At 38.9% G+C, this 12,498-nt stretch overlaps 1 protein-coding gene across 1 annotated transcript in view; it reads right to left on the minus strand.

The window, feature by feature from the left end:
• The window catches only part of COL3A1 (collagen type III alpha 1 chain), a 56,609-nt gene that overhangs the window by 32,857 nt on the left and 11,254 nt on the right, over window positions 1-12,498 (minus strand). Inside the window, exons 2-4 of the mRNA XM_009290963.2 lie at window positions 2,993-3,198; window positions 1,139-1,177; window positions 436-552 (exon numbers count right to left, since the gene is read on the minus strand). Of these exons, the coding sequence (XP_009289238.1) occupies window positions 436-552; window positions 1,139-1,177; window positions 2,993-3,198 (362 nt within the window). The remainder of the gene's footprint in view (window positions 1-435; window positions 553-1,138; window positions 1,178-2,992; window positions 3,199-12,498) is intronic.

The raw sequence follows: 12,498 nt of genomic DNA on the forward strand, positions 1-12,498 counted from the left end.
TATTATTATCCCTTCCTTTTCTGTCCTATTAAACTATCTTTATCTCAACCCACAAATATATATATATTTTTTCTTTCCCAATTGTCTCCCCTCCCACTGCAGTGGGGGGGGAGTGAGCGAATGGCTGTGTGGTGTTTAGCTGCCGGGTTAAACCACAACAGTTATGTAAGTCCTTCATCAGATCTGGCTCCAAAATTTTTAAAAAATAAGATAAGGCAGAGATTTAATTGCACTCCAGCCAAATTTTGTGGACAAAACCCCAAAGCAACAACAAAAACCCACCTACCACTCAGCTGTGTTTTTCAAAGGCACAAATGAGAGACAGATGGCACTGAAAGCAAAGTACGTGTGAAGGTGCAAGGGGCTAGGTGCCTACAGTATTGCTTTGTATGCTTATGAGCAACAAGGTAGAAGCTGAATGTAATGATGACTTACGCCTCCGCTTATACTGGGACACGACTGGCAGATCCCAGGGGGGCCGGGAGCTCCAGGACTCCCTGGCTGTCCTGGAGGGCCAGGGGCACCGTTTCTGCCTGGAACCCCAGGAGAACCCTGCAAAGACACAAACAGAGCAGATACAGACGTCGGCACTTGCCTCCAACTGCAAGGGCATCGTGGGACAAATCCTTCCATTTGTAACAGTCTGTGCGATTGTGGTGGGGAACTTTCTGTATTAAACATAACTAACACCACAAATGAACATTCAGGAAAGACATAGACAGTAGACAAAATTCACACATGGAAACACTTTGTAGTTGCTGGAGCCTTATTGCAGCTGATATTTGATTAAACATACTAGAAATATTAAACAGATCAATTCTTGAATCTAAAATTAATACTGCTAGTGGAGTCCATAGATTTTTCTTTTTTCTACTGGGAAGAAATATAACAAAAAATAACAAATGTAATACAGTTTGGGCTAAACTCTCTCTCTCTCTCTGTTTTTCCAGCTTAAATTTTTGAGAGTTTTGTTGAAGCTAAAGGGCTACTTCAAAATAAGTATATGGCACAGTCCTGCAGACAGTGCAGACATCAATGAAAGCTGGATACCTCTGCAACTTGAATGGTACATATAGCACTATAGGAATTGGCTCTGGATTTTGTTAGTTTCCATGGGAAGAAAAAGCGCTGCACTTACAGGGTCTCCTTTGGGGCCTTGTCTGATTACTCCAGGAGTCTAAAAAAAAGGAAAAGTAAGTAAATTAAAAAAGAAAATTAAAATAAAACCAAAAACTGAATACAAATATATATAAAAACAAGAGGAAAGCACATTTAAACATTGGAATATAGTTTTATCAAATGAATGCCATTTATTCTTATTCAGTATATTTAAAAGCTGTGGGGTTTTTGGTCAGTCTTTCATCTGCATTTTCACGGTTCATCCATAAAGCTACACCTTTCCTGTAGGCAAAAACATGGCACTAATGAAGTCATCAGGGCTTTGCCATTGAGTACAATGGGGACAGAAGTCCACTGTGGAAAGCTGTAAGGAACAGTTTTCTTCTATCCCTCTCAGTCCAGCATGTTAAGTGTGATAATGTAGCTAATTTTAATTTCTCAGCTCTAGTCCTCCAATTTATTTATTTTTCAATTAATAATTCAGTTACACATTACTATCTGGATTCTCAGTTAATAGTTCAGAACAGTTTTTATGTATTCAGCTGCTAGTGGTAGCAAAGAATATTCAGCTGAAACTATCTTGGATCTTTCAAGGTGGCATTTCCCTATACACCGTCCAAAGTCAGCAGGACAGCTTCCAGTGGGCTGACCAAACTCTTATATATCGAAGACAGAGGCTGGAGGAAGTAGTCTACATGTCCCGTATTATCAGGAACCACAGAACTGACAAAAGAGTCTCTAGACTCAACAAGAGAGGGAGCTGTGCTTAAATCTCCAGCATACTTGTATGTACCACTCGTTTACACCTCTAAAACTGTTCAATGAAGTAGCTCAGGTAATCCTGGAAGCAGTATAGTTGCACTAGCATGGTGCAACTAACACTAGGTGATGTATTTGTATATGACATTTCATGTTTAAGCAGATATACTATAGAGCTGCAGAAATACATCTTCTCCCTTTCTCTTCCATATACACATTCCTTTCACTCTCTTCTTTTGTCTTCTGGATAGGAATCTTCAATGTGCCTGTGGAAATCTGTGTACTTTAACAGAATCTCTTGGATCTTAAACAAGGACGAAATGTTCAGATAACCTTAGAGCTCAGTATAGCGGGCTCACTCACTGAAGTGGTTTAGGCAGGGGACTTCGCATGCACTAACATTCTTGATTTTCCTGAGGTTAAGTTGCTGCAACTGGTTTAGATAATGTTGGTGTCTACAAACAAGATGATGATAAATTAGGGATGTAGGGCTTGAATCACCTTCCCTTTACAGGGCATTAAGTCAGTAATAACTCTGCAAAAGGAAATTTACTCTGTGATGATGTAGAATTGAGTTGATAAGAAATGCAGACTTGCAGTATGCTGTGAAAATTGTCTAACTTTCTTTAACTCTGTGTTGACATTACTTTCATGGATATAGATTGAGCATGCAGTCAACAAATAAGCTGTTTGCATTAGTCCTATGCTTCTCCATAAAATGAAAAATGTACTGGCTAATTGTTACCCTCTGTCCCTTTCTACTATTTATCTGTGCCTGTTGTCTATGTAAAACTGGGTTGCAGGACTTCATGTTTTCAGCTGCAGAGCCCAAAGGACTAACAAGTATTTTATCAGATCTGGTACCAATTCTCTGATAGAATACAGAAGTATTCTTGAATTTAACAAAAAAGATAAAACTCTGTGAAAGTTCAAGCTGGTTTTTTATTTGATTTGGCAAAATTTGCCTACCCTAAGTATTTGCCTAGAGTCAGAAAGTGACAAGCTTAGCATTTAAAAGAAAAGTGTTTAAGAGCATCTAAAAGAAAATGAATTGAGGTTGACCTGGATCAAGAAGGTGGCAACACCGAAGTAACAACATTGAGAACAAACTTACTCTTGTAGGTTGTGGTGTTGTTTGTGGACAAACTGGACAGCACTCTCCAAAGGGGATCTCTGGGTTGGGACAGTCCAGCTCCTGATCGTCGCAGATGATGTCATCGCAGAGAACAGATCCCGAGTCGCACACACAGATTTGGCATGGCTCTGGTTTCCAAACATCCCTGTCAGCATAAACCTGCCCAAGATGGGTACATCCTACGACTGGAAAGAAAGACAAAATAGTGTTCAATATTATTTCAAATGAGTTTTCCAAATCACAGATGAATAACATGAAAGCCGTTGGATAGTCTGTTTTGTTTTCTACTGTAATATAGTTTATGTGTGTGAAGTAGAAAGCTAAATACTTCTCTTCAGACACTGGGAGGATCTGTTACACTAATTGCAGAGTCTGCTCTGAATCTATAAATAGACATCAATGGAAATCTCCTGGAGCTGATCCAAAGCCCAATTAAATCTGTGATAATCTTCCGTCTCGAGTAATTTTAGTGTCAGACTGAGTTACCGTGTAATTAGCAATTGAATTCTCTGCTGCAGCTAAAAAGCAAACGTGCCAAATCTCTCAAACAAGTGTATCATTGACCCCCATGTGCCAACATAAGCACTTGCACATGGATGCGGAATAAGCCGTCTGTCCAGCACGAACTCTTGCCGCTAGCATCTTGCATTAATAGCTAGCACCAAATGTTTTCAAAGTGTTTTTTGAAAGCCAATGTATGCGATAGATCTAAAAGAATGTTCACATTAATTGCCCAAATGGTTTGCAATTAATGTGTCATCTGGCCTGCTCAAACGTTCCAAGTGTCTGTATTTTCAGAAAAAACATTGTTCATCTGTAATATTCATGGCTTTGTGAATTCCTTCCAACAGCTGTTCTACTGATCAAATTTGTTGTAGATAATGAATTTGAAAAGACTGATGAAAACCGGCTTCAAACATTAAATTTTGGTTTTGTATTTTCTTAGAGAAACAAGATCCAGAAAGCCCGGTCATTTAAGCAACCAATATGAAAATAACACTACAAAGTTAGACAAGCTCTTTGTAAGTTTTGTAGAAGTTATTAGAAGTCTCAGATTGCAAATATAAGTATCAGTGAATGTCCTGAATTATGGAATAAGATTTTTTCCATGAATAATTCAAAATAATTTCATTTACAAACACAAAATTCTGGAGAAAGGCCTATTTGTGTACCTACAGTGTCCTTAAAACTTTAATATCAGAATAAATTACGTACTACACATCACCCTTCAAAAAGAAAAAAAAAATGCCAAAAGATGTAATTCAAAGGTCTGGCATTAAAATTACCACTGGCTCCAGACAGAAAATTCTAAACGCCATCAAATTGTTGTAATGGTCATAATTACGTAGTATGAGACCGAGTCCAAATTTATAGTGCAGTCCATTCCTATGTGTTATGCAGTCCCTTTTTCTTTTCTCACATGCGGCACCTTTCATCTCTGTTTTTTCTCCTTTCCACTTCTGCGTTAGCACACTGGTCTCTTTTTTCTCTTTACATTCTTTGTTTTTCTTTCTCCCTGTATTTGTGGGTATCTGTTTCCATACCCACACCCATGCTCTTTGGCATGGTACACACTTGGACGTGTTTCCTCTCTTCTCATGCTGCTTCTGCTTCAGTCCCTTTTTTCTCTATTCAGTTTCATCTTTCCCATAACATGTAACTTCCCTTTTCATCTTCCCTGAATCCTCGTTTTTTGTACCTGAACAGTTCACCTTCTTTACTGCCATGTACTCAACTGAGCTCAGTTTTTCAGACTCTGCTCCCTTCCCAGTGTCTCACCCAGCTGCTTTTCCTTGTCCATATTAACCCGACTTTTTCCTCTGTGTCACTCATGAAATTCATCACCTCCTTGTAGGAGCTCTGTCAGGGCAATGGGGAATACAACCAAGACCTCCTGGCTCACTGAGTGGAGAACCAGGCTGGGGATCTTGGAGCAAGGCACAGCATGGGACAGGTTTCTTTTCCCAATTTCAACCCCACGACAGGCTTTCTGCGTAGACCAACTTATGTTATTCCTGCACTTCAATTACAAAAGCAGCAAACAGGAAAATGTTGACTTGTCAAGGCTGACACTACTTATGGTTAAGAGTGGGTTTTGACCACCAGCTTGATTAGAACAAGAAGACTATGCAAAAAGCTTCAAAAATCCTTTTCAGACATTTTCAAGCCAATATTTTTTTCTGTGCCTGATATCAGGCTGGGAACCAGTATTTTACCTTCCTTTGACAATGCAAAAAAATCTTAAAATCTAAAACATTCCAGCGGCATATGAAAACTAATCCCCTTAAGACATTTTCTATCACTTAGAAATTCACTTTTTCCTTTTTCCTTCACTTGTCCACCTTTTGGGCCTCACCAGAAACTTCAGATCCTGTACAAGAGAGGTGGAGAACAACTGCTTATTTCCAGGACAGCATCTTCCTCACACCCACCATGACACAGGGTCATGGCATCAGCTGCTGCTTCAAAGGACATCGCCGACCAGCCGCTACCTCTGAAGAGGATCTAGACATCCTTTCTCAGTCTGCCAAGTTAGATATAGTTTGTAAAAAAGTTGCTTGGTTTCCCAGCTCTCACACCACAGAATCATGTCAGTGGATCCCAGGTAAATAAGCTGATTCTCTGCTTAATTAATTGCTGACTGTTTCTGCAAGAAACATTTTCCTCCTTTAACAAACCAGGATTTCACTGTGGGCACTTAGGAAAAAAACAAACTGCCCAGCCTTGACAAGAGTAATGACAAATGTTTCCTGACAAACAAGAAGGCTGAAAAGTATTTAAAAAATGAGAAGTGCAGCGTTGTGAATGAAATCTTTTTTATAGTCTCTCTAATGACTCATGAAAAAACCCCCGAATTATAAAGTGGCAAAAGCTGAGTAGCTCAGTATAAGAGTGGTTCACTGTATACAAGAAGACCTCGAAAGCAGTACACTGTGGAAGGGAGAATACCATCTAAGCTACTGGGCAGGTTAGAGCTTGCTATCCATCTAAAAGGAGCTGGTTGGATACACCCTGGAGAGCATGGGTGGGCATAGATCCACTTCACCCAAGAGCGATGTACTCAGCTGTCACTCTGCTTAAGCACTTCCCAGCTCCACAGGTTAAAACGTCCTTCTCATTTACAAACATAATGAGGAAGGGAAGAGATGATTTTTCTAGTTTAGGGCAAAACACAGTTTATACATAATTGTTAAATAAAAATGCCATGATACAGATCTAAAAGAATTAATAGTTACTGTGTGCACATGTAATGTGCAGTCATATGAATTGCATACACATATAAAAAAAATGCATAGTGTACACACACTTCTGTACCCATAAGATGTGTTTGATTATTTTTAATATTCAGACTTTCAGCTCTCGGTATCACTCTCTCATCCTTTCAAAATCACAATTATTTTTAACTGTGTTTAAGACAGCAAGGTTCTTATTCACTAGGAAATTCATATCCAAGAACTTGCATTTTCATATGTCAATTTTTTCTTCATCCTCACTTCATTTTCTTTGATTTGTTTTGTTGTTTTATTATTTCCAATGATGTGATCCTGCTGCCTTACAGTGAAGAGGACAGCTCAAATGAGGAGCAGAAAAGGGCCATCTTTCCCATATTTTTGCACTGCTGGTTAGAAAAATTCTGTTTTCAAGACAGCTGCTCTTCTCTGAAGCAGAGGCTTTTCTCAGTGACCAATTTTTCACACTGAGAATACTCACCTTTCCATATTTTAATCAACAATATTGATGAAAATCATGGAAATTTAAAATGTGTCACAAAACGACTGACATAATTTTACAGTAATAAGGAAATAAAGCAGATTTTCTGCATTTTTACAAGGTTGTCATTCAGTTATTCTACAGTAGATGGCATCATTTAACAGAAAGAAAAGACAAAAAATTGAAGACATCTGGATATAATGACATTCATATTTGCTTCTAACTTTCTGGACATTGTTAAATGAATTAAGAAATAAGCTAGGAGAGCTGCAATGAAAATCGTTGCGGCCTTTGGCAGAATGAAAGTATTAAATCGGTTTCCAAAGGAAACTTACATCTGGGAAGACTTAGTCTGTTCAAGACACCCCCTCTGTGCTCAGATGTAGATCTGTGTGTCAGCATGTTATGACATAATGCATTTTGCATTGCTCATAAAGATTAACCATTAGCTCCAAAATCCTTTGGAAAGCTGATTTGTACTAAAGCACTGGCAAGTAACATATAGCAATAATAGGGTTATAAAAAAGCTGACTTGCCTACTTCTAGACTTGCAGTAAAACAGTCACATACTTGCCTTAGCCAGCTTTTCTTATTGATTCCTAAACATATGTATTAGCCTAAGATTTAAAAAAAATTAGAACTCAACAGTATTCGCCTATGGCAATGCAAAATCTTATTCTTCTTCCCAAAGCCCTAAATACAGTGGCTATACAGCACTTCACTTCTATGGCAGTTATTGCAATGGTTTGTTGGAAGCTGTGTCAATCTCTGATTTGTTGTAGAAAACATTAAAGTTTAATATTTGAAAGCCTGAATAACTTTGCATTTATGCTCTTTACTGAGCATTCACATTTTTAAAGATTTTGCTGTGAGTAGCATTTCCCTGGGCTAGCCTAAAAGTGAAGAAAAGAAAAAAAGGCAACACAATCTTTGTCATATACCGGTTTTGAATTATTTCCCATTTTCTAAGCAGACTAGCAGCTGTATGTAAGCAGACCAATATGGAAAGCTGAAAGGAAAATCATTTAGTCTCAAAGGGCCTATAAGTGTAGTACATAAAAAAGCCTAAATGTGTACGGGGGAAAACAAATATGGTCGTTGTAGGCCTGAAGGATGACAGATGTCATATGGGACATAATCCCGATTCCAGTGAGGTGAATGGGAGTTTGTTATCGAGTGCTATGACCTGAGAGGCTGACCTGTTTTGTAGTTGCTTTTGGCTTTGCATTTGTGCAAGCGCCGTGATCATGACTAAACCACATTTATACGGCAAAAGGAAAAAATCTCCTAATAGCATCCTCAAAAACCACAGGCTTTTCTGCTTTGGACAAAGCAAATGTCCAGATATTGCATTAGCAGCAGACTCACATATCCCATTTGCAGAGATGTGACTAAATGGTTAGAAATTAAAGAACATCTTGAACTTGTCTGGTTCTGCCTCAGAAAGGGCAATGGTCCACACAGAGGTGACTCACGATCCTCCAGCAGCCGCTCGATGATGGCTTGGGAAGCAAAACCGAGGAGCTTTGATCTGCGAGAATCTGATCACAAACACAATGAGTCAAGCAAACAGTTTTTGCTGTTATTTAAAGTGAATCTGGTAAAGGCTAAAGCACTGAGATGATGGAGGCCTTGCCTCTAACTTTGACTCGATCCAAAGTCTGCTGAAGCTAAGAAGGGTCTTTCTGTTGCTTTTTATGGACTTTAACTGTACAAAGCCTGTGCTTCCTTACTCTGACCTGGTTTTGGCCATTTGCTTTACAGGATGGCTACTTCAAAAAGTGTTTTTACATTTCTTCTACAGTAAATACATCTATTTATTGTGTATTCCAGCACTGTTTTATACATTGCTTAACCAAAGGACAAAGTAGAAAGGAGATACATTGTTCATTTTCAATGGAAATGCTATAATTCTCCCCTACACTGGAGTAGATGGAGGAAACCATCCCAGCGTCTGCAGCATTGCTGCTTTCCATTTACTGAGCAGAAAAGAATGCCATGGTGTCTACCTCGAAACAAATGGTTTAGGCTCCCTGCCTGGTATTATGATGATGTTTATAAGAAAATCAAACATACTTGTTCCATCCCGTGATCAGTAATGGAAACAAATGGACTCTCGAAGTAATTGGCTTGCTGAGCCAGAATGGCCTGGTTTGTCTGCATGTTCTCCTGTCAGGTAAGTGCTGAGTACTCGAAAATCTGACATAGTGTCTGTTTTCTAGAAGTCAGGAAAAGAGGTGGAAATATAAGAAAAGAAATGGTTTAACAAGATTTTTTTTTTGACTGCAAGGCCTGCAGACATTCTCTCAGCTGGAATTGTCTTAAAACAACCAGCTAATTAATTGAATCCATTTCACATGGTGCATGAGGACATATGGGCCAAGTTAGGCGTACCTACCTATTAGGACATTTTCAGATTTAATGGTACTGATGTAATATTTTGTAAGGCTTCTCCACCATGTGATTGGAGGTATCAGGAATGACACCTCAATTGATAAAACAAATGCAGGCCGTGAAAAATCAGAGCAGGTCCATCTTAAAAATCCTTTCCTGCTCCATGTCCTGTAGGAGGAAGAACTGCTCTCAGGTGGAATGGAAAAGGAATGTGAATGAATGGTTCACAGATTTCCCAAGTTTCACACCAAAAAGGACGGCTACATCCTGTGTTTTCAGACTGAAACCAACGCTTTCTTACTTCTAGGGATGCTCGTCTGCCAAAAAAGCTGGTGTTTGAACAGTTCTGCCACTGCGCCAGTCCCAGGCGTTTTCTTCTTTACTCAGTTGCAGAGCAAGAAACAGGAAGCGGCATAAAAGAATGCTGGTTAATCATAATACTGTACTTGTCTGTCAGAGGTATTGCGGAAAGGAGACACGCACTGTTTCACTGGCAATGTATAGAAGAGGCTGGATTCTGAGGCAAAGGATCATTATGTCACATAGCCAAACTGTCCTTGCTCTGAGACCCACCCAATCTGTCTTTCAGATTACCAAATGGAAAAAAAACCCCAGGCCTGCACTGGTACAAACAAGTATTTGCATTTTAAACAAATCATTGCTTGTTCCCTTCATTCGTCTTTATAAGCTCCAAATGCTGCAACCTTTCTGCAGCTTTTAGAAATTTTAGAAATATCAGGATTAAAAAAATATCCTTATGGCATATTTGCTGCCAAGTAAAATGCAAAATGCCTCTATTTTCCTTGCAGATTATTGGCTTTTTCCTAATCTTTCAAAGTGTGATTTATGCTAAGAACTCTAATTTTTCTCCTTTATCTTCAGAGGGCTGTTGTTCTTCTCAAAGGTAATGTGGTCTAAAGTGGCTGAATCTGTCACATTGTTCTGTCTCAACATTTATGTTTCACACATTGCTCTATTCAGGCATGCATGTTGACATCCTTGAATGATGTTCTTCATGCAACTTCTAAAGATCACCCTGCCACATAAGCGTTGCTTTGAAATAGGGACCAGCGATATCCCATCAGCGATATTGTTCCACAACAGCCCCACTGGCTTCAGCTGGTATCCAGCATGAAAAACAATGGCAGAAGAGTTTTCTTGTTTCAAAACTGCTAATAGGCAAACAAAGTGCAAGGAGGGGTTTTTTTTGTTTGTTTAGTTGGTGGGGGTTGTTTTTGGCAGAACTGTCATTTCAAACTGAGTCATACGAGGGGCAGGATAGAGCAGACTGCTGTCTATCTATCGCCTTGCTTCTTTTTTTGGGGTTGCCTAGAGAATTATTATACCTGTTTCTGAACTTATAAAAGTCATTTTGAGAAAAACATCTGATGGATGCAAGAGATGGTTATACCCCTTTTGTTGTTAGCTATTCCTCGACAACATCATGGCCTAAATTGTTTTTTGTAAGGGAGGAAGATATTCCTGAATGACCGTCTGTATTGAGATGTTATTCTGGGATTTCGTCTCCAGAGTCCTCTCTCAACAGGTTGACTCTGTAACTCAGACAATTATATTTATACTTCTGCCTTTTTAGTAGAGATAGACCTCTTTTGCTATAATCTGCAGAATGTGTATCATTCATTCCTGATTAAGGGTAAACACTGCCTGATCAGAACCTCCCTTGATTTTACTGGGCTTTGGATCAGACCTAAACATCAACTTCTAATTATTCTGGTGGGAACTGTGCCTGACAGGTCAAGCCTTTTAATAAGGGTAACTGTTTGCATTAGAGCAGGACACACAGGAAGTACGAATTTCATCTTAATTCAGTGCTTTCATTGCCTTTTAGAGGGATCATTGCATAATTTTTCAGTCACTCTTCCAATTATTGGTAGAACACCTATGAGATTTTTCCATCCCCTCTGTTCCTACATTACAATATTTTTTGGCACATCACCTTTTGTGCCATTTGGTGTCACTCTAAAAATAAGCAGCAGGCTGCAATCACTTTATTTATGGCTATTTAGTTGTAGTGCTGGCATAAATTCTCACTGCTCTGCAGTAACCTGATTTTAATGTGCGTCTTGTCTTTAGAGTGAATGATGCCAAATGGCACAAAGACTTGTGTCTTAAACCAAGCAGAAACTGACATAAATTCAAGGTCTGATGTGATTACTGATGATTGTATGGATTTATTAGTTTCTTTAAACATACATCCTGCCCACCCCTTGGGCAGTCAATGAAGACTTCTATAGTCAGACTTCAAGTGTCAAGGTAATCTTAATGTTGAACACTTGAACACATTCCAATTTTATTCCATGAGAAGCTGGCCTAACATATTTCTAAAGAAAAGCAATACCTTCATGCTCATCATTATTAGGATCAATTAAGTGGAAAAATTTAACAAAATCTAGCACCACATTTTGTCAGAACTTTAAAAAAAAATTACCCCCAAGATATATCTCAAAGACATACTTCTGCATTTCTGATTTCAGCTAGGACCAGGAATAGTTTATAACATTGGAGCGTTCTTTGCAACATTTCTTGCAGTAGGTCTGTCCTGGCAAGAATAAAGAAAAACTGGAAAAGTCATTGTGTACAAGCAGGTTTCCCAGACTGTACAACCAGTCTGACAGATCCAAAGCATCATGAAAGCTAGATTCAGCTTCTGAGCCGCTAAGTGAAAGGGAACCATTGGAAACTGATGATTGTTACAGCTTGCTATACGTAGCACCTCCTGTAAAACACTGAACTATGACTACTTAATTCAGGATACTTTAAGCTTCTCGCAAGATAAAACCCAAAGGCTGTGTGGGAAAAAAAAAGTATGATTTTTGTTTTTCATTGCCTAACTTTGTAATTAAAACATTTTTTATCAGGTGGTTAAAGTTTCAAGTGGCACATGATCTTCTCTTTCCCCTTAGCTCAGTGAGAGGGCTAACAATTTTATGCAACGCTGTTTCTGTGGTTTGCCTTGGAAGAAATCAGCTTGATTCAATGCTTCTCTCCTGAGACTGAAACAGATGGGAAATGTTACAATACAGTACAGTACATATGGTAATATAATTTATATTTTCAGATACGTTGGACAAAGTCAGCCCCAATATAACTCCACGGCCATAGTGAATTTACATCAGAGATGAGTAAAGCAGCAGGGGGTCAAATTCTACACTAACATCACTCCCTGCACAATTTTATTGATTTCCCTGTAATTTCAGAAGTTGGAAGTAAATGAAGGGTTTGGTTCTTGAATTTCATATTCCAGTGATGGATTAAAGAACTCTGGTGTATTGTCTAAAGAAAAGAATCATATCTTTGGCTGCCAATAAATTAAAGGTATTTGTAATTCAGAAGGTCGGGGGGGGGGGGGGGAGGGGGTT

Source organism: Aptenodytes forsteri, unplaced genomic scaffold, assembly GCF_000699145.1.
Source record: "Aptenodytes forsteri isolate BGI_AS27 unplaced genomic scaffold, ASM69914v1 Scaffold318, whole genome shotgun sequence".
Classification (NCBI taxonomy): Eukaryota; Metazoa; Chordata; class Aves; order Sphenisciformes; family Spheniscidae; genus Aptenodytes; species Aptenodytes forsteri.